The 24231-nt window shown below is 36.4% G+C and overlaps 1 protein-coding gene across 1 annotated transcript in view; it reads right to left on the bottom strand.

The window, feature by feature from the left end:
- Nucleotides 1-24231, bottom strand: part of pawr (PRKC, apoptosis, WT1, regulator) — a 98470-nt gene that overhangs the window by 36662 nt on the left and 37577 nt on the right. The window contains exon 3 of the mRNA XM_088647273.1: nt 4421-4549. Within this exon, the coding sequence (XP_088503399.1) occupies nt 4421-4549 (129 nt within the window). The remainder of the gene's footprint in view (nt 1-4420; nt 4550-24231) is intronic.

Raw genomic sequence — 24231 nt, 5'->3', positions numbered from 1 at the left:
GAACCCTAAGTCCCAGTGCTGTGAGGCAGCAATGCAAACCACTGCACAAGCATGCTGCGTCAGTCAAATATACAGTGGACCACAAAATGGAAACACCTACTGTATGTAAAATTAATTAACTGGGTGTTGGGCCACAAACTGCAGCCAGTAAAGCCTAAATGCTCTATGGCATGGAGTGTACTAGTGTCTAGTATTCTGCAAGAAAGACCATTCTTCCCTATGAAAGTCAACTTGCACTTGGTTATTGGAGGTGGCAAACACGGTCTCAGGCTTTGTTACAGAATATGCCTTAAATACTTGACTAGGTTCAGATCTGGTGACTGAGAAGGCCATGAGGTATGGATAACATCAGTGTCATGCTCAAGCCACTGGGCGAGCACACATGCTCTGTAGATGGGGTATTGTCACCCTGGAAGACACCCCTCCCAGCAGAAATAAAATGCTGCAACATGGTGTAAAGATAATCACTCAGTACATTATGTAGCGATTAGCAATGACCTTGCCTTCTAAGGGAAAAGTACCCCCTATCCATGTCAGTTCAATTATGGAACCACCTAATTTTCTGCTGGATTTGTTGAAACCAAGCACTGGTGCCACACATGCATTTGTTCATTTGTTGAGAACATGAAAAATTACTCGATTGACCATGTCACATTTCTCCACGATCTCCACTGCTGCGCTCACAGACGAGCACTCCCACTGCTATCTTAAAACTTGTAGTCAGTTAATCTGCAGCTGCTCACCTGTTTTGTCTTATACTTTTAATTAAGGTACCAATACCTTGATCCTAGAGAATGTGCTTCTACCCACTGTTGCTCTTTGATAATGTTTTGCCATCAGAGTTTCCATTCTGACATCAACTTAGACATTGCTGTTTGTGAAATACCAGCATATTGAGCTGTCTTTTAGAGTGAATCTCCTGCCAGACAACCCCCAAAAAAGACACTGAGGTCTCCTCTTGCATCCATGCAAGCCACAATTATAGGCAACCAAGTCTGTGTAGTATTTTTAGACTTGACCCTAAGCATGCTGGGATGTTAGATGCTTAATTAATACATGAGCCACACCTATGTCCCCAATATGCTCGGTATCCCTCACTTACCTAAGTGTTTCTATCATGTTGTCTACTGTCTGTCCGTGTGTATCAGTATAATGTGGCCCTAATACAAACTGCTTCTACAGTGAAGCGAAGCCAAGATACAAAGTAAAACTCTAGTACTGAACTATGTTTTATTAAATTGGCACAGACGTTTTCTAGCCTCAAACAAATTACCATTTTAAATTCTGAGCAGCATGCTAAACACCTGGATCTAATCTAGTCCTGTTATTTCCACACTTGGAAGCTGGAAATGGCATCTGGCCCAATGGTAAGGCAACCTAAGCGCTGCTAATTAAGCTTGTTTATATGCAAAACTTATCCCATGCATTAAAAAACAGGTAAAAGAAAATTCAAAAGCATCTATGATTGCAAACCTGATATGAGCAAGTTCACTTTTTTGTTTAAGTCTTTCATTAAGTACAGATTTAAAATACATAACAGTTACATATAGTGTTATAGTAAAAAAAGACGTTTCTTTGGTATTCTTTTTTTTTTTTCGGCGGTATCTGACATTTGCTTCGGATTCCCTATGTGCCCGGAAAGGTCAGTGTGCCGGAACTGTCCCATCTCTGTGCCGGGGAGTCGGAGCTCTGGGCAGGTTTGCCAAAGGAGAGCCGTGTAGGACACCCATTCCACACATTCCAAGCATTGCTCTTCATACTTGATTAAAACGTCACTTGAACCCATTGAATTACTGGCAGAGGTCAGGACCACCTCTCAAGCGCTTCCTGCGCTCGGCTTGGCAGCGAGAAGAAAGGGTTTGCTGGGCTGGGGGGTGACCATAAGCAGGCAGTGCTAAAAGAACCTCTGCAGACACCCCGCTGAGAACAGGGCTCCTGATGGCTGTGTTCAAAAGCGAGACAGGACGATGGACAGGATCGCAGAGTATTTTCATCAAAATTAATCGTTTATGTGTCGCAATATTAATCAGACCTTTTTTAATCTAACGATCCAGGTTTCCACAGTTACCACAATACATTAACCGGGCGGAAACAAGCATTTTTTTTTTTAGGGCGGTGCGGTGGCTCTGTGGCTAAGGATTCAAATCCCGCAGACGGCAGAGGGATCCTACTCCGTTGGGCTCCTGAGCAAGGCCCTTAACCCCAACTGCTCCAGGGGCGCCGTTCAATGGCAGACCCTGCGCTCTGACCCCAGGCTTCTCTCCCTGTCTGTGTGTCTCATGGAGAGTAAGCTGGGGTATGCGAAAAGATCATTCCTAATGCAAGAAATTGTAAAGGGTTAATAAAGTAATGTTATACTGTATATTATATTAACTGGATCTCTTTGCCACCATATACAGTAAACACTGCAAGGTTGGGATTTGTAGCATATCCAAAGTTGTATATTCCACCTGGTTTTAAACGTCCTTAATATTTTTGGGTTTATGCTGTAAATCATTTGCCATTACCAGAATTACAGTGCAACCGTATTCCTCCGGAAACTGATATTTCTAATAAGGTCAGAAAGGTAAAAAAACACAGAATCTGTTTAGCTATTCTCAAAATAATGTTAAGGAGAATTTAAGAAGTTCATAAAGAAATTTACCAGTAATGTGTTAACTTCCTTGTCTCACCTTTCAATAACAGAAAATGTACTCTTATATAGATAGTAGCCTTCTAGTAACTGAAAAGGCATTTAAATACACATTTACAAACTTGTTTCGATGAAAAATGCTGTCTGATTGATTTTCATTGCTTTGAGGAGCTAAAGAATTGTTCTAGATATATATCTGCACTGATGTGTATCTAGTCCAGAGTACGGTAGCATTCAGTAATTAAACTTTGATTAATGGAACATGGGCTAAAAGTAAAAACAATAATTAATTACCACCATCAGCCACAGAGCAGCACATTAAATGAAACTTTCAGAATAACAGTACAGCAGCGCCTGGCTATGTGCATATAAACACACACTATAACAGCACAAGCACCTATGGCTATTGCCCAGTGCTATAAAACCCAGACTGTTCTCATTTATCTTACAAGTATTTGGCTGTGTTAATTGCATAAGGTGCTGGCAAAAAGTCTTTTAAGCAGAGAAAATGTCACACTCCGATGATGAGATTTGGTTCTTTGCCAACATCTTAGGTTAAACCAAACCGCTCTCATGAGAAATCTTAAGAGGTGTTTTTTTTCCGATGATCTGACATGCTGCGTGTTTAATGATTCCAATGCTGAAGTGGATAACCAAGTTAAGTGAATAGCACGGATAACTCCGGTTTTAAAATGACAACAAACCGCACATAGCAAAAACAAAAAGTTACATGCGTATAGAAGAATCAAAATGAGATTTAAGATAAATTTTAACTTAAGCCTTACCTCTTGCATGTTAAATCTGTTTAACAATAAGGAATTACACATGGAAGCCCTACATTCTGCTATATAGCAAGGAACATAACTGGGACAAAACTTAAAAGCTTGGGTTCTGATTATCAGTACCTGACGGACTAAAATATGTTTTCACTCAACATCTTTGCACTAGATATTGTCTCTAGAACAAAACTATAATTTGTGAAAATCAGGTAATCTAGTGTCCTGAGGATACCAAGGGACTTCTGTTACACTGTGCCATTTGTCAAGGAAATGAACTAAGCAAATATCCATCTGGAACACAAACGCCTGGAAGTGATCTTAAGATAAAATGCAAGAATCAATCACTTATGTTAGCAACCAGGCTGTTTAAAGATAAAAGACCTAATGGGAGGACAAATACACACCAAATGATCGCTCCAGAGAAGTTCCAGTTTCAGACCCTTTTGTTAAAAAAAAACGAATCTACAAAATGCTTCACATCATGGTTTCCAGATCTTGTATCTTTATATACAACTACAATTTATAACTATGCAGTGGCCAAATCTTTCATATCCCGATCCTTCATAGCAAGCAACGAACATAGAAAATGACAAAAGAGAGATGCCTCCGTTATCATGCCTCATGCGGCTGCAATCTGAAACATCACTTTAAAAATTCAGTTTATTCTTCTTCTGTATCCTGTAACCAGCTCATCTGACTTAATAGTTAGATGTTCAGACAAACAGAAAGTATGTTCAGACTTGGAACACAAGAAAAACGGTTTAGCATAAAGCATTGACTTGCATGCTGGCACAAGAAAGTAAGTGTCCTTTTTTTGTTATTATACCTGTAATTGGGGGAAAAAGACTGAAGTGAAATTAAACAGGGCCTACATGTGGAGCTTGAGCTGCTTACGGTAAAGAAGGTGGAGCAGACTCACTGCAAGTCCAGCAGTTTTCTAGTCAACAGTGCCTCTGTTAGACAGCACTTGCAGTAGGAGAGTGGGCTGTGAATGGGAATACCCCCTTACCTGTAATAAAGGAGAGGCGCTGGGGTCAGACGCAAGGGCTTCGTTCTGTACTGTGTTCTGCTGTGTAATGGCATCCTCTCTATTCCGTTCCTTCTGCGCCGCGTCTTCGTCATCTAGTTCATCGAGACTCTGAAATCGAACACAAAGGCAGGGAAATTAAACCACTCCAGTCGAAATTCATCCGGAGAGCTCATCAGTCTCCGTGGCTGCACAGAATCACTATTACCTCATTAACCTCCAACTACACATAGTTCAGAACCAAATAATCAGCTTAAGAAATTATTATCCCCAAAGAGGGATTTATGACGTAATTTATAAGATTACCAAAGCACAACAAAAACCTACAGGAATAAGGTCACCGAGTAGCCAGATTTAGTGCACGAAAGCAGTTGGTTTTACACAAGGGGATTTAAAAAAGGGTAGTAAAACAAAAGCTAAACTCGAATTTCTACTTTAACAAGGATGTGTGTACCTTTCCACAACACAGCAAGGTTCAGAATTTGACGACCTTTGCAATGTTGGATTTTTAAAATGTCACTCGGACTATTTCTCAATGATATTTACTCTTTCAGTATAAGATGCTGTTGAGAATTCATTAATTCTCATATGGTAAGGTATGTGCAAGGATAGGAAAAATACTTTAGGATTTGGCTATTTTATAGCCAAAAAGCACATCGCACATTTTACACCTGCAAAATATTAACTATAAATAATAAAATGTGATTTCTTGTTAGCTCTTTTCAGGTAACACATTACCCACTTCTTTCAAACCTTGACACGTATTTGTAATTCTATCATTTTGCAGAATTTCTTAAGAGTCACTTTCTTTCCAGTGGAATGGATATGTGCTGTAATCAAAATTGTGTTTATTACAGAGCATATAATTAGGACTATACAGTAAACAGTCCTCAGTGAGTATGCAACAATAAAAATATCTCAATGAGTCAATATAAATGCAGTTTTATATACAAGATTAAGATTATACATCACTAAGACTGGTCTTTTTTCATCTGTGTTTCCTTAAGAGGTGAACTACAAACAAGAGCTTTAATGAGGTGACTGCTCAGCACTGGAATATGAAACAGATGTTAAAATTAACTAGAGACAAGAAATGCCCTCACTAGCACACACACGAAATCAGTTTATCTCAAATGGAACTACCGTCAAATAAAATATAAAGTTCTGTTAACACATGAAAGACAAAAATAACCTTACAAGGGCAAAAGGAATGAAACAATTTGCAATGCTTTTCCTGCCAAAATGATTATCAACGCCCCTGGGAAACAAGATTTTTTTTTCTTCTTAACATACCAAGAGCTGCTGTACTATTATTGCTAATCTTGTTTGCCAAATTCTCACAGCGGAAAGCACGTTCCAGGACCCAGCAATCCCTCCTTCAGAGGCACACTGACAGTTGTAGGGAACAGACACCCCAATTTGCAACTGCTTATCTGACCCCAGAAAACACAATGACATTTGATATGGCTATGGCAAAAACAGATGCTATTCCTCTCTGTCTTCACAAATCTTTATTGCATATTAAAAAGGTATAAATTAAAATCATTCACATCATTAAGCACACTTCCATTACTTTAGCTTATTTAATTAGTAACCATCTGTCTTACTATTAATTGTGAGGTATATTAGCATATTTAGTATAGATTTGCAATATGTAACACTTACATTTAACATCTAAATGACTAGTGTATTAAATTGCATGAAGTTTTTATTTTTATTGATATTAGTTTTTCATACTTGAACTTTTAACAGGCTATTCATTACATGAAAAGGGCAGATGATTGGTTCAAAAATCCCATATACACCATTACAGAGAAATGCTTCTAAAATAGTATACAAAAAAGAAATATTGTTTTCACTATTCAAAGATAATCCAGAGATTGATGGGTCTGATTTTAATGCAAAGAAACAAAACAAAATTTCCAACACTGAACATTAAAGCCCCACTCACACTTTCAATTTCGGTTGGTTATTGGACACCACAAGGCCTCCTTTTACCAAATACTTTACTTAAAAACTGAAAAGGTACGTGACTGTGTGCAGAGCCAGTAAAAGCCTAACATACATGTGTACAATACTGTCTTTAGCCATAATAGTAGTTAACTTTACAGATTGTACAGGTTCTTCATATATCAGTATATTTAATCACTTAGCAATTTTAAACAGGAGTGACAGTATGAAATACCTGACGTGCAGATTCTCGCAAACGGATTTAGAAGGCTCACTTGGTGATAGCGGTGGCCAGAACGTATTTGCAGTTGAATGGAAAATATGTGCTGTTGTAAAAGGCTGCGTGGAAGTTTTCCTGTGAAACTATCAGTACGTGTGTTCGACCAACCGTAGAAATGAAAACTGTTCAAAATGGCAGTGAGCTGTCGCAATTTATATTAAACATGAAAATAACATATGTCTGTGCAGCTGTATCCAGATAAATATCCTGTGGCAACCAGTATACAACAATGCTTACCCGTACTTATGCATTGTTCGACAGTATACTTAATGTAATAAAGTATCACAGAATACGTTTTCTGCAAATGAAATCTATTCCTTCGTATGTCACTTACAAATATAGTATACATTATGCATATCATATAGTATTACTATAGGAAGTACAGCAACAAAATCGTGATGCAAGTCTTCTCACCTCTACTGGTCATGTAATTTTGCCGTTCAATACATTTGTGTTTGTTACATGCTTACGTTGCCAAAAAGCAGTTATATCTTTTTTTATCACAAGTTTGAACACACTGGGCTACCTTTAACCTCAAACGTGAATGATTAAAAATGCAGATCTAAATTTAAGGTGGCAGATGGTAGAAGTGTGAAGGGTCGTGCACAATTACCCATACATCACTTCTGCTATATCACCAAACAAGCCAATGAAAGTTAAAGCAGGACACGGGCTCTTGACTTCCTGCAATTTTTTAGAAGATGAAACCCTCATTAAACAAACCCTTAGGACAGCCAAATCCTGAAAATAAGCAACCGATTTAAGATCTGTATTTCTTCCTGTTTATAAGCTCCCAGTAACACAAATAGCCCCCAAATACATGGCTGTTTATGTTTTATGTTAATGCCTGGGTTTGGAAAACCTAATTTTAGTTTAAAAAGATTTTTTTTCCCCAGGAAATATCGCTAAGCTTGTGTTTTCTGTCATTGAAGATATATGTAAAAAAAAGCTGACAATTTAGTACATGAATTCCAGAACAGTCCCATTCAACAAGAGTCCAGAACCTCCCATCTTTTGTAAGGATGTGGACAAATACAAACTGGGAAGGGCAGTGAGTGAATTTAATGTCCCACTCCCAATGCCTGCTTCCCTGGGTTAGTAATACTTCTGTCTCAAGGGTTCACTGCTGTTAGTTTAAGAAAACCAACATTACTATTGTTAGAATCAGCTCTATTTATATAAACAAAGATAGTTTAAATATTCGTGATTAAAAAAAGCATTTGCAAGATATTATTAAAACCAGCAATAAAAGAGACTATTTCCACTGGTTAATTAAATCCTCCCTCTATTTCACAGATAAACACACATACAGATAGAGTATTGTCTATCTTAGGGGAAAAATACATTTAAATATTTATTCATATCAAATTTTGCTTGGAGCATAAAGACATGGTAATGTTATTGCAATATCAAACCCCACACATTTTGGAGAATTCAATTAAAATGTAATTAGGTATTGCTTTCCTAAGGAAAACTTTTAAGATACACCTTAATTGCAGATTGAGTTTTGACTCTGCTTTAATGAACTAAATGAAGAAAATCAACAACAAAAGTTAAAAACAGAAAAGAGCAAAGCATAAAACCCCTCAAATCTATTTACAAATCCCTCCCCTAAGAAAAATAATGAACACAAAAGAAACCCAGCCCTTCCCAACAAAAAACACTGCACACGGTACTTAAAAGTAAAAGACCAATTCTCTATTCATACCCTCACATAAAACTGGCAAAAACTGCATAACCTTGTCAACAAAGTTAATAATAGAACACTACCAGCACTGTCAAAAAAGTCAATTGCTGATTAAAAGCACACCTATAGTCTTGCACAAACAAAATTCTTTGATTCCATTAGTCCTCCCATTTCGGCACAAGAATCAATATTGTGAACACCTCAGCTGCACTAAGACAACTACGCCGATCACCGCACAACCTGTCGTGTAAACTTGCAGGCACTTCACACTCCTTTTCCCTTGTGCCATTTGAACGACTGAATGGCTGGGCCTAGTAGTTGAGGGGTATCGGTAAAAAGCACGTCCTGTTTTGTACAGTTAACAGAGCTGTGAAAAATTAACAGTAACTGCAAGCTCCAATTAGCACACACGCTGGCTTTCTTCCAGGATCGTGGGTTATTACGAGCATCGAAATGTGTCTGCGTCAAGAACAATTAATTTGTAAATTTATTGCAAAACAATGAAAGGCCACTTTAGATCACCAATCCTGGGGAAAGCTAGTTTATTGCATCGCAATCCTAATAACTCGTGTTTATAAATCACACAGTAGTTAAATGAGAGTAGTAACTTCATTTAAATGATGTATTATCACTGTGGGGATTAAAAGCTTCAGTGAACTGCTGTCCTCACTTCATCTGAACAGTGATGCTGCTTGGAATCTTTTGACAACAAAAGTTTCAGTACGAAAAACTGATACTGATCTTCTGGTTTCGATGTTTAACTCCACAACCTTCACTAGACAAATTGCACTCAACCCTACGTTGGAAAAGGGCACTTTGAACTCCAGACACCTGAAGCCTCATGGAAGACACAGTCAGGACAGGTTTAAAACATACCATCAACAACATTTTCCTAGTTTGGAGAGGCCTTTCACACTGTTCTGCGATTATGCGCATGACCATTTGGTAGGCCTAGATCATAACTTCCTCCTCACTTTCCAAGGAAAAGAAAAAGGAAGTTTCAAAACATAAAACTTTATGAATAAGAAAATGGTCCATAAAACACAGAAACTTTGTGAATGTAGATCCAAGCAGTATTTAGACTATTTTTAAAAAGGCAATCAAGTAAAACTTCTGAGTCACCTATGAGTAATACCTAATTTGAAGCCATTTTATTCCCAAGTAATTTCTGCTTTAGAACATAAGATCCTTAATGATGGTAATTCAACTACTGTACTTTAAAAGTTAATAAATGAAAATTACAGACTACGTACAGTGAAAGTGTTTCTTAAAGTCATGTAGGTTCATGTCTCAACCTCAAATGCATGTGCTATATTTCTTGCCACCTTTTTCAGATAATCTTAATCTCAATAATTGTCCAGAGTGTGTTGACTAAATCCAAATTCATACATAAATATACCCACTTTAATTCCAGGTAAAAATATTTTACTGTAAAAATAGAACATAGAAAATTACCAGTTCAATAGTTTAAAAATATTACTTCCCATACTAAGCTTTTAAGTTTCTTTTATTGAAGTTCTCATGATAACACAAACTAGAAAAATAGGTGTATGCTGTGAAAAAAACAATCCTAGCATAAGATTTGAGTCTGTGTTCTAATCGATAGTTTCAACAACTTCAAGAGCTAGTTATTGCTCATTTACTAGTTTCTCAATCTCTCCAAATAGCACTGTAATCCGTCCAGATAGTAGCTTCACGCACCTTCAACGTGATTTTAAATGGTACATATATTTAATATATTTTGTAATATTATTACAGGTCTTTTTGCAGACCATACAGTAACAGGTCTCTGAGCTCCTGGGAGTTAAGACTTCTGTCACAGGGTGGCAGTGGTGCTCAATAGCTGCTTATTGACATTTTGCATTCCAGAGACTGCCTTCAAGATCAAGGGTGTGTGCAGCCTAGACAAATTAAGGGGTTCACCAGTTATCAGAGCCCGTCAACTGCCACTACATGCCAAAGGTTGAGTCTCATTCAGGTGCTTGTAAAACTGAGGAATCGGGCATTCATTGCCTCCTTGGATCAAGAGTATTTTATAATGAACAGTTACAGAATATGTAACTAATGAAAAAATTCTGAAATATAATTGTTTACTGTTTACTTCCCTGGAATGTCCAGTATTTATCTGAAATACACAGGTGACTATCGGGACCTGAACGCCGACTGATGTCTCTGAACCTCGTAGTGTAGTCTTTGTTTTCCTAATTCGTGGGCTTTCTGGGTCTTTAAGACACAAAATAATAGAGTTCAGCTTGGAAGAGCTACACTGGCTTCCAGTTTTCTCTCTGACACTGTGAGCAGCACCACGAGATGTTAATGGCTTTAATTTAGCCAAACTACAAGATCTATCTAAAAGCTGCATCTTAAAATAGGTTTATACCTAATCTGACCGAAGATATTCTCGTTTAGTGACACTTTACTAATGTTCAGTTCCAAAACTGCACCACCTGGAAACAAAAATACTAAAGTAACTATTTTTATTTGCATTTTTTTCTGAAACAGAAATGGATCGGATCCTTAGTGCTATTATATCTAATCAATATCAGCATTCATGATCTGTATATCTGCTGACCCAACTGTAGCAGAAGAGCAAATTGTCATAATGATATGATGTAACATAATTTACAGTAAATATGAATCTGCAGATTATTAAATCCATAATGCTGCAATGCAAAAGCTTAAATTAAACAGTTTGTCTTCTTTATTTCAATATCTCAATAAATTATGGCTGCCATGCAATAGTAATCCTAAAGCTTTCAGCTATATAGAGTGATATATGAAAAGAGGCTGCAAAGCACAGAACCAGATAGATTAATTATTACAGGTGCTGATTAAGTAAAGCAGGATTTAATTTAGCTCACAGATTTATTTGAAAACTCTTCAAAGAGGGAAAACATTTGACAAACTTGATTAACAATCAAAAAGAATCATACATTCTTTCAAAAATACATTTTAAAACAGCAGTCTGCACAAACTTTCAATGCACTGTTTTTATACTCTCCATTTGATGACAGTAATTTTTGTAAATATATTTTGTAAACAGTCATTTTATAAAACTACTTTGAACCTATTAAATGCTACTGAGCAATTTGTTAATTCTTAATGTAAGCTTTATAGTTCAATTTATCTTAATTACTTAGAGTAATGCATGCATTTATTTACAATCTTCTACAACTATAGTTATATAAATGTGTATACTACCTAGGTAGTATAATTTTACTTACACAGATGTTTGAACGGAGGGAATTTTCTTAAATAACAGAAGCATAAAATCAGAATGAAACAGCTGGTCTGGAAAGCAGGTTTACTGCTGTGCACACTAATTATACGGGGTGTCACTCCATGATAAACTGGTAATAAATATTTATTGCATTTTTGTAACAAGAAAATGTACGAGTATGAATACCGAAAATCAGAAAAAGACAGTAGTGATGAGTAGATTCAGCTTTGCAATAACATGGTTTGCATGCTCTTTGAACAGTTTTTTGTATGAAGGTCAGAAAATTTCAGTAAAAAAAAAAAACCTTGATAATATTTTGAAAGATTTATCCAGACTATAACAGACAACTTTCTCAGTTTCATTTAATAAAGTTAATAGAAAAAGTGATCGGGATAATAAATTCAACAGATCTCATGCAAACTATTTACAGGCCGCATCGTGAAGAGCTCTATTTCTTGATTATTCATGTTTATAAATACTTCCTGACACAAAATAAAAATAAAACAAATGCCTTTTCTTTAGTTTCGTGGGCAATCACAGTGTGCCAACTGGCTTTTTCAGCTGTTTATGTGACCAAAACCAAATTATAACTTACAGACAGCATAATTATGTTGGGGACCAAAATAAAACACATTGTAAAAAAATCCAATAATAGATGGCTTTTTCTAGTATAATATACAGTATTACACTTGCATGTCTCGGCACACTATTGCAACGTGTCTTATGAGAGTGCCAAAGACATGTTCAAGTACTCTAATATAATAAGATTTTATAATTTCCTTTTTGACTTTGATGTTACGTAATGGATTTAATCTACATTCTTCCTGGTGTTAATTCTATCGACCATTTTAAAACTCTGACATATACTGTCATATAACAATATAATCTGAGAAATCAGGACACCATGACTTTTGCTCTGCATAAAATATGCTCTTGATTTCTCCGTCTCCTGGTAGAATATAATCACAGTATCTTAGGAAAAACAAAGCTGAGTGAAAGCTTGAGACCAATGTGGAATGTTTTGTAGACAAATATCAACTAGTTTGGTTTCTTCCTAAAATGGTAGCTACCACAGAGCTATCACATACTTTTCTGCAGACAGCAAAGGCCTTCACCTAGAATGAAATGTTACCAGCCATAATTTGAAAAACAGAAAGAAATTCAAAGAATACAGCACCCACTTATCATAACATAATACACTTGTGGAAACTAGGAGCTGCATATCAAACAAATATGACACGTTAACATCGTAACTAATAATTAAGCTCAACTGCAAGCTGCTTCAACAGCTTCCAGACACATTCCACTATAATAAAATGCTACGATAAAGTGACAAAAGCTTTATGGAACAGGAAGAAAAATATCTAATATCTAATAGCATTGCTGCTAATATGAAAATTATAATTCTCAAACAAACCTACTGTTGTGAAGTGTTGTACATTTGACAGTTATGTTTTTATGAGGAATGCTAGTTATAAAGAACAATTGATAACACTGCATTTATGACAATCACTGTCATCTAATTCATGTATAGTTCAAAATCAAATTGATACCTCCTTAAACTTGAATTACTTCATATCTCGTTCTAGTGAGAAACGTGTGCTTAATGCCAAGGACACTACCCCAGCCCTTAGAATATTTAACTGCAGAATTGTGCAGGCCTATAACTGCAATACTACTACCTTAACTCCCAAAATATAGTGAACAGATTACAGATTTTTTTTTTGCATCCACGAGAAACAGCTTTGCTGTACTGTAAGACTACAGTCTTTAAATTAAATAAAATGTTCAAAAATGTTGATCATGTACTAAATGTCTTCTGTTATTGAGAGGCTACTACAGTATGTGCTTCAATTAAATCACCACCACCAGAGGGCAAGAAAGTGTTGTGTGGAAATAAAAGTATAGGAGTCATTATCACACTAGGATATTCGTATGAGTGTTGAATAATACAGCTCAGGCTATATCTGAGCTGACACAGCAGCAGAATGCCCTTCAGTAAGTTCCTGGGATAGTACTTGTCAATGCTGAAGCTGATCAGTTATAATTTAATCACAAACAGCTTGAATATTCAAAACCAAAACTGTAAAACAGCCAGTGGCAGTCTGACAGCATACCTGTTTACACTGGAGCACTACTTTACAATCATAAGAGTGTCATTTACAAACTTGTTACACTCATTAGCTAAAGAGCTTTTGAACGGTAACTAATTCATGTTTACACCACGATTCAATCAGTTCTGGTGCTTCCATTTTGTTACAAATGCTACAATTTGTATAAAGATTGTATCCTACTATACCAGAGCTGATGTCAAATTTACAAAGTTCAAACTACCACTGTAACTTTAAAAACAAAACAGCTGTAGAGAGTTTATATAGGAATGTCGCTTTGTAATGTTTAAATTGGATTGTCACTTTCGAGTTTAATGGACACATTTTTAAGACGGGAGCAATCTACAGTATAAGCTACATGTGATCAAGCTCATATTCCAGAGTGGATATAAAATGTATCACAACAACTTGTGAGATGCAAATTGAAAACAAGTTTGGGTAAAGATAAAATATTTTAATCCAATTAATTACATGGCTTCTCATACAGAAGCAAACTGAAATTTGCCAACAAAATCACAGTCAGTCAACCACTTTGACTTATAAGCCATTTTGCTATATTTCAAATGTATCGTCACTAGACCTCATTTGGAGTTAACTGGTCCAACAGTTCTTGAACAAGATTTGTTACAGATTACAAGACAATGAGCTCTTACAGATGTAAAAACTATCACAACTTAAAATCTAAATCTCAAACATGTCTAATTGTCAATGAAATCCCCCCAGGTTCAATCCTCTTAGCACTTAGAAGGCTTCATAATGTTTTTCCAAGCACCCAGGGGTTAGGATAGTAGGTAAAGCTTATTGGCACTACTTCATTAACATGATGTTTTGTAGCTGTTCTTTCAGAATATAATGAGGAATTAAGTCAGAGATCTTGGTTTAATATAACTCCTTCATGGGAGAAAGCAGGCATTTTCTAACCCAGGGAGAATTACTCATGACGCTTCTGATAATCTTAGCTCTTTATTATACATTTACCTGAAAGACGTAGCTTCAGCTTACGAGGCGTGCAAAACATTAAACAAGTCTCTTGTTTGCGTGACTGAAGCTAAACAGCAATAAAATATTAATTTTACCAATGGAAAGCAAATGCCAGCTGGAAAAGCTGGAGAGCTTTACAGTAATGGTTGATGGTTTCCCCATCCATGCGTCAGCCGTAGTCAGGAACCTGGGAGTCACACTCGATCCTCTCCTGTCTTTTGAGCCCCACATCAAAATAATTAGATTAAGACTGATTCATGCATTTATAACATCAAGTCTTGATTTCTGCAACTCTGTGGGCCCCCCAACACTCTTCTCAGCAAGCTGCAATATGTTCAAAACTCTGTAGCAAGACTACTAAATCACACCAGACCTGGGCAGCATATCACTCCTACACTTAAGTCTCTACATTAGTTGCCTATAAAGTCACGTATTATCACATATTAATATACTGTAAGATCTTGTTACTAATTTTCAAGGCTCTAAATATCTTACTCCATCATACATCTCTGAACCCCTGCATCTTTACACTCCCCCCTATAGGCTCCATTCCCTGAGGATTAAATCTCAGACTTTTGGTGATCGTGATACGTTATGGAAGACCTTTCCTCTGTCTCTTCGAAAAAAATTATTTCTTCAAACCCGAACTCAACTTTTTACCAGGGCCTTATATTCTATCTGTATAGACCTGTATGCTCTCGTGTGGTTTTTTTTCTTTCACTTTTTTGTACCTTTTTTCTTGATCACTATATTACTTTATCCTTGGGCTTGGAAAGGCGCTTTACAAATAAAATATAATTAATATTAATAATAATAATAATGCTCAAGATTATATGACTTAATGTTTGTGCATTTTAACCTTACAAATTATTTTATCATTATTACCATTATTATTTACAGAGAACGTTTTTAATTAAACTAAGCTCTTCTTTATCTTCAACAACTAATTCGCGCCAGTCTTTTACATCTACCTTTTTTGGGGCAAAGCACAGGTAAGTACAGCACGGTTTGGTTCAGAACATTCAAAGAAAATCAAACTATAGTCTTTACAAAATATTACGCAGGACTGTCTAGAAATAACTATTCAACTGTATCCATCTTTGTAATGCAAAGGTGCACAGCACTGGTACCCTCTTTCATTTTTAAGAATAATGAAAATTCTATCAGTCAGAAAGCTTTCCATATTCATATTATCTTTTTGTTCAAAACAGGCACTTGGTATTCATGTGAGTACTCACACAAGATGAATAAGGTTCAGGTATGCAATTCTGAATTCATAAGCTCAGAATAAAAGGAAGCAGTGCATTAGCATTAATGTCAGTGTGAAATGCTCAATACGCCAAAATAAAAGTGTGAATCAAAATTATTATACGGTGAGACTCGTGCATTTTTTCTCCTTGAGTGGTATTCAATTCTTTTTAGCAATGGACATTAAGCAATTCAAAGCCTGTAGAATTCTTAAAAAATAACATTTTTAGAGCCAAGACAATCACTTGCAAAAACAGAATACAAAAACAGCAGCACTGTCTTGAAAGAGGAGATGTGGAAAATTTGAGCTGCAATTATTGTTTTTAAAATTCTTTTGATAAAAATGCTGTGGGGTTATAATATAGAATTCCTTAAATTCTACCATTATGGGAGACTTATGGTATCTCTCCTTACATAAAGATTTCACAACTGTAATGCCACAATGACACCTGAAGAAAGCTCCATGGCCAAAATGTTGCATTTTCTTTCTTCTCTTTTCAGCATGGAATAAACCCATTACTTGTTCGTGGTGCCATAATTATGACTTTGTTTTTTGGGGAATTATGTAACGAACAAGAAAATTAACAGAATGCTTGAACTTTGAACTATTTAAGGGGGGTCAACTGTATATAGTATATTTTGGGAAATGAACTGCACATGTGGTTGAAGTGTTCCAGGCCAATAGTGCAAAACAAAAATTAAAAGACTAAATGACTAAATGATGACTGAAAAGGCAAACGGTATGAGCTGGATTTCCACATTTTGAACCACTATCTCTGCTGCAGAGTTCAATTACCTACATGTTAAACAGCACTCCACATCACTACTGGGAGCACAGACGTATGGGAAACATTTTGATTTCAGCGTTTGGACTTTTTAGACAGTCCCCCATCCTGGCCCTGGAAGGACAGTGTGTCTGGAGCTTTTCTAGGTCTCCTTAAAACTCCAACACCAGAAAAACTGTGAGAAACTGTTAAAACTTCATCCAATTAAGCCAATAATGAGCTGATTCAGGTTGCAACGAGCCTTGCAGGACTGGAAACACACCACAGACACAACAAGCCCAGCAGGACAGGACTCCCTGCTGAAGAATTTTATTATTCTGGATTGCATAACACAATAGTTCTTAACACTTGTTCTGGGACCACTGCAAGTTCTGGTTTTTGCTCCCTTCATGTTCTTAAATCAATTTTAATTCTATTTTAGGTCTGCTTTTAGATTTCCTTTATACTCTTAAAAAGTGACATGGGGCTTGTAATTGGTATCAACCTTCTGCTAACGAGTTTCAATTCTCATCGTCAGGTGTGATTAGCTGAAACTTAATAAAAATTTACATATAAGGGGTAAGACTGAGAGCATTTAACATAATATTGTCATTCTCATCTGTTGGTTCATCATAAATTGATTACCTATAAAGAGGTTATTTAAGCAAGTAGATTAAGTAGATTCTTAACTAGAAGATTGTGTAGATGCTGAACAAAGTCCTATATGCTGAAGTTGATAGAAATAGTACATCCAAGGATTCAGTGCCAATAAAAAAATCTGAAGAAGCAAGCAGATCATTTACAGGCACCAATTAACACCACTGATTAAAGATGAAAACCAGCAGACAGCGGTCCTACACTGGTCTGACACAAACCACAGAACCTTTCAGAGCAACAAATTAAAGAGCTCAACGCACATGTCTATGCCATTTCTATTTTGTCAAGAAGTAACACTTCTAAACTGATTTGAGAATGTTTCAATAAACAATGACATTTCTCCCATTTACAAATTCTTTTCTTTAACAGGGACACTGAGAAGAACCATAGCAGCAGGTCCTAGCTACAGATGTTGCATATTTAGTCATGATTCACGTCTCCTGATGCTATTTAGCTGCAGATAAAAAACAATGACTCGCTTCAACATACATTCACCACTCCCAACGCCCTTCCCATTATCCTTAACAGGACAGAGATCATTTTAGACTCTGGATTTAGTTGAGTTTTTGTTCCTTGTTTTTGCGCTACAATGCCAAGCCATTCCATCTCCACTAAGCAAATCTCTTCATCAATCAGCATGTGAAAACCCTTTGGCAGAGACACACTACACATTCCTAAGGGTATTTCAGTTGCTAAGTGGTAAGACTTGCATCACACAATCTTTTAGACACTTACTGCGATTTCAGATCGCAAGCCCATTCACTGGACCTTTGTGCGCTCTAACTGAATGACCATTACAAGACAGAAGTAACTTTCTAGGAGAATGTTCAAGTCTTATTTCTGTGGACACAAAAGTCAGCAAAGGAAGTGATTCCTTTAAGTGACTGTAAAGGAAGCTAATTTTACAATATCCCACTTGATTGTTTTTTTATATATTTCTGATTTTGCAATCAGGCTAAAGAAAAACTAAAAAAAAACAACTTATTTTTTTTTTCTTCATTTGTGTGTTTACTAGAATTCGTAAGTAACACAGGAAAGTGATTTAAAAAAGACTTCCAAGAATGCAAAATCCATGATTTTATACCTTTCCCATTCATGTATAGTTGCAATAATCTGTTCACATTGTGACTGAGATTTTTATAACACTACTGTATCTGTTCCAGAGGCGACAACAGCACAAAGTCACTTGATGTGCTAAGCCTGCTGACCACAAGATGCTCACCTTCATTCTGCAATGGATTGTGGGAGTATGGAACAAGCTAATGTTGTACCCCGGCTCCTTTCAAGAAATGGCTGGAAAGGATGTTCGGCTCAATTAGCCATTAATGACCACACGAGCTAGATGGGCCAAATGACCTTCTCTATCTATGTTCTGTGGAGAGGTACAGTATGAGCCACCCTCTCACAGTCTCACAGCTGGCATCTCAAATATTAGAAATAGTTAAGGTTCTCCAAATACTATTAAACAGATATGTGCAATTATCTTGACACTAACAAAACTCAGGTTACTTACATTGCCTTACATATACATTATTAAAATGGCCATAATGTACAACTATTAACCAAGCAAGTCAACAAAAGTGATTATAAAAGCAGTTTTACCTCTTATTATGTTCGGCATATCCTAAAGATTTAATATTATCAACTGAAAACACTGATTAACAAGGACATTTAACAAGAACTGTAGCACTTCTACAAACATATGCAAGTTACTCAGCAAAAACCCATCAAACAGGCTCTTTATTAATCTTCACTCTTAGATACTAAAGGGGAAAAAAACAAATGATTATGACATCCAGTAAAGAAAGCTACAACTGGCTTCTTCTCCATTAATAAAACAGTACTACATTTTTTGGCAGGCAAGTGTTTATTAATTTAAGATAAATAATCTAGTGCAGGTTTTTCCAGTCTATGCCAAGTTTTTTTTTTTACCGTGTGTAAAACAAAAATACATCAGACAAGTGTTATCACCAACAGGTGTCTATCAATAACAGGAACAAGTCTGAACAGGCAGTGTCTTTTCCTGTTGCTTATCATCATTATGTAGAACATAGGCACGACATCTCTCTGACGGTAGCTCCAATCTATCATAAAACATAAAAAAACAAAGCATTCGATATAACAAAATATGATTCCACATGTATGTCCCAGCTGTAAAACTAATTGATAAACCCTTTCAATTATTTCTTATATGCTTCTATTTAAATTCACTAATAACAGCATGTAAATAGGGTGCATTTGTAATAAACAAATTACAGAAATTTCACACTTTTTGGTCTGTTTTTTTCTCTTCCTCCACTTCATGGAAGGTGTTTGCAGTATGACTCCTGTCCAAACACAGTAGGGGAAAATGTTTGTTTTTTAAATATGTTTTCAATAAGCAAAAGTGTCTTTTCATCTTGAATCCATTAGTAATTAGCATAATAACTCAGACCTGACCAGATATCTCAGCGATGAATACAAAAGCCATCAACTCTAACTAATCATCACGTCTTTTGAAGAATTCAGTTTATTAATCCAGCCCACTATGGCATTTTAATTAAAAATTATCTGGCTCTTCTCAGACAGTAGGGACCTTTCATCCAAGGAAATTCCAGATCAACAGCTAAGGCACAAAATGTGTTTGATGTCTGCAATTAAACACAGGGAATCCCAAAACAATCAAGGTAATGAAGAATGAAAACCACAATGAAAGAACTGGTATGAGTAAAGAGAAATAACACAAAAACAACTGCAAAATTCAATTAAAACTAAATTAGAGTTCTAGGGAAAAAAAACTCATCTCAGCTTAACCTAATCTGCACATCTCCCAATCTTAAGCACTTAATGTTTATCATTTTTTAGTTTTTCAACTGCACCACCATTTTGAAAGAAACATTCAGTTTTAACTGTGACACATTACTCTGATTTAACTACAAACCTGTTTATTCTCCTAAAATAAACGTTGCTTAATATCATAGCTAGTGAGGAATACTGCTACGTAAGATGTTGTAATGCTGAACATTTCAGCTATAGTTCACAAAGGACAGAAAACAGTACATATCACCAAAGGTGAATAATTAAAATGACTTATTAATAAAACATTGAAATACTGCGTCCCCATGATTTAACCAGAAACTGAAATACGTTTTAAAAACTGAAGAAATACCATTAAGTCGGCTTTTCTCTTAACTTCTTGACCACTGTAAAAAAAGATTTGACATGCTTCTGGAAGCTATGTCTTTACAATTAAAAGGAGCTTCGTTCCGTGGTTTGCCGCTCTGCCAACTTCATCCTTGGAAATGAACACTTCGTTAATTAGGTGCCTCTGTATGAAGAACAAGCTAAAAATCAGGTTCTGTTATGTCTGCTTCCTAATCTTGTTTTCACCCCAGTGCTGGCACTGATACTTCCTTCCTCCCTCTCCTGTATCTCCTGTGTTCTCTCACACTGACAGCCCACTCCCTCCGATCTCACCCAAGCATGAGGCGATGCCATTAAGAGGCTAGCGTTGGGCTTCTTCTTCTTCTCATTTACTGCAACTGTTACCCTCACTCTTTAAAAGCAAGAGAAGAAAGACTGAATAAGGAAAAGGGGATAATAAAAATACACAGGCAGCAGGGCTAAGAACAGTTTTATTCATCCACAGAAGTTAATACGTACTCATTTGCACACGCCAGACACAAGGGTCGGAAGCTCTGTTCTCTGAAAAGGGGCTGTGAAGTAAGAAAGATGCATATACTGTACTGTCTCTCATAACCCTTTTCTCTCCAAGTCCACTCCGTCAGGACATATGACACTACCAATTCCAGCTAAACCCTTGGTACTTAAAAGGGTTTTCTTACAGTGCTTTTCCAATCCTTCAAGTTTAAAACTGTAGGCGTTTTCAACTGACAAATGCTGATCACATTGAGAGCTTGGACAATCGACCCAATACTTGGTCAAAAACTAAATGATTGACCTGAAAGAATGAAAAGTAAAAGGTCTCACTGCTCCATAGGAAGACTGCTGGACGGTCCCCTGATTTAGGCTTACAGAATGAAATATTGCTGATATTTTATTGAGCGCACTTCTTAAAAAGTGGGGAAGAGATAAATACGTATTTTTCTATTTCTGTTTTTTATTTATTAGTAGTGAAGAAAGAAATATTTACCTTTATAAATACGACATTCATCTGAAAGGAGGCATATTATTGGGCTCAAGTTGTTTTTTAGTAAATGGCTTGACATCTTATCAATCGTTAAACTTATTGAGAAATGAGGATTGGAGGCAGTTTACTTAATTAGGGAATCATGGTGAAACCAAGTATTTGGAAAAAAAAATCAAGAAAATAAAAACAAATCTGGCATATTCTAATCTTTCTGCAATAAGCTCATCCAATAGCACTAGTGTACCATTATTTTTCTGCATGCCAAACACTATTGAGTATACTTCCTTTAATACGGCTTTCAATCTTGGCAGCTATGTTGCTGTTCCTTGGCTACAGTTTCTTCACATTCAAATCGATGCAGCTTGCAGGCCCGTTGGTTTTCAGAAAGCAGAAGAATCACATCCACTATGAACTCCCTTAAAACATAACCTCCAGCTACTACATGAGTAATTCTAATAGACTATCCCTAATCATTATTGTACAATATGTGGGGGAAGCAGCTTCAATTTAATGTTAAACGTTTTTAATACTGTCTTCACTTACCACAGAATGACTAATCAGTTCATAACAGTTACATTTGTGTGGAAGTTAAGACACAAACCATGTCAAAAGTAGTTCTGCTCTTTAATGAAAGTATTCCTCGACAGAACAGGTCTTGCCCTTCTCCTTATTTTAATAATGGGTCACAATTAAGAATCTATCAAGTGCTTCAGAAAAGTCTGAAGTTTGAAATGAAGTTTTTTTCTAAAATTAACAAAAGACTGGAAATAAAGGTTCCTGACACTGTGAAATAGAAGACACAGAGCAAATGAGGCCTTCAATTAGATAACCTGGTGAAAGGCAAAAAAAAAGTCAGACTGCCTTTACGAACAGAGAGCAGCACTGACACATGCCCCAGCGCCACAATACCAACCACTTGGTGGAGCTGTGCCAATTGTGCACATATAACATAGCATTTGGATTTCAGGCAGTAAATCACATGAGTTGCAAAATGATTCTCTTGAAGAAAAAAAGCACCTGAATTTTAACTCTGAAACTGAACTGTGAAAGCCTGAAACAGTGTATACCACAAGTGAAATAACTTTGTGGGGATAACCACAGCCATCTCTTACAAATGAACCTGAATGTCCAACAGATTGCAAATCTGCTCAGAATCAATTAGTCTTAGTGGCTCTAGGGACCTGGTAATGACAATAATAATACCCTGTGGCAACATCTACCACTTTTTGAAACCATGAATTAAACACCAGCAAATAAAAAGCAGTACTGGTATCACTGACGACTTCAAAATTTGTTCTGCAATGGTCACTTTTACAGTACATAGACTGCAATCAACACAACTCCATTCCAAGCATCTAGGACACAACTGAAATGCCAGCTTACAGTTTACAAGGGACAAAAAAATCTCAGCAATTATTTCAAGAAAAAGAAATGAGAGCACAGGAATAAGAGATGTGCTAATAAAAAAAATTCCCCAAGACACCAAACATGCATTGAGTAATTGAGGGTATAATGTCTTTGAGCAACAAATCACAACAAAAGGTTGGCATCAAAATAGGCCCCATAGTATAATGCATGTCATTCTGCATTAATAAGAGCTAAAAAATCCCTATTCCCATATCAGCATGAAACAAAGCTGTCCATTAAAATTAGTTAAGGTGCTTAGTGCAATTAACAATGCCTTTGGAGACTGTAGAATGGCTTAATTTTATTTATTTTTGCTTTAGGTCTAACCTCTTTCTATCACATAGCATTTCAATTTCCATCACTCACTTTTATGTGCAATTAGAGAGGTAACGAGTTTGGAGAAACAGCAACAAAATAAAAAATAAAAACATCAAAACTGCAGAAATGCCATACCAACTTCTGTTTACTTCCAGAAACACACGCAGCCTTCGACATGGTGTGATCAGTAACATGGGTTTAGTTACTTAAAATACAAACAAATCCAGAAAAAATGCAGTTTAATTAACAACATCTGCTTGACGTTCTGGCAGGCTTAGAAATTCTTCACTGCTAATAGGCATGAACGTATTATATTTGTTTATGACAGACCAATAACGTTTATGTGTTATACCTATCCTCTTACATAAACCTGCATATTTAGAAGTCCGGTATTCATAAACATAAACACAGTATTCTCCACAGATTCCTCAGCCATGCATGTGGCACCGCAATGGGAAGCTGATTGAAGCGAGCTGACAATTTATTTGGAATGCACATCAGGATTCAATTCATTCTAATTGTTGTGAGGAAGTTTACTATTTTCTCGGCTTGTGGAAATAGGACTGTGCTACAATGAAGAGTTTTTCCCCCAGACTAAATCACACATCAGTATAAGAACACACCTTTGAATGCAATATAGTGCAAATATTAAACTGATCCTTTGTAGTCCTTAGTAGTGAGCAAATTAAACACCTGAGGTTTGCAAGTAGATTGCTTCCTTACAAGAAAACAGAAACGTTTTTTTATTAAGTCAATTCCAAGCAGTTCTAAAAATACTGTTCTGTAATTCCTATAAGACTTTTCTTGGAATATGAAAGCCTAACCTATCAGATTCTGCTCAAATAGGCCAGTGTTACCACTAATATAAGATAAGAGATAAGATCACTTTATTAGCCATATACAATTTCTTGCATTAGGAATCCGTCTTTTCGCATACCCCAGCTTGCTCTCCATGAGACACACAGACAGGGAGAGAAGCTTGGGGTCAGAGAGCAGGGTCAGCCATTGTACAGCGCCCCTGGAGCAGCTGGGGTTAAGGGC

The sequence above is a fragment of the Lepisosteus platostomus genome, chromosome 9 (assembly GCF_059453375.1).
Source record: "Lepisosteus platostomus isolate fLepPlt1 chromosome 9, fLepPlt1.hap1, whole genome shotgun sequence".
Lineage (NCBI taxonomy): Eukaryota > Metazoa > Chordata > Actinopteri > Semionotiformes > Lepisosteidae > Lepisosteus > Lepisosteus platostomus.
The sequence above is the reverse complement of the archived record's forward strand: the minus strand, read 5'-3'. Positions and strand labels throughout refer to the sequence as shown.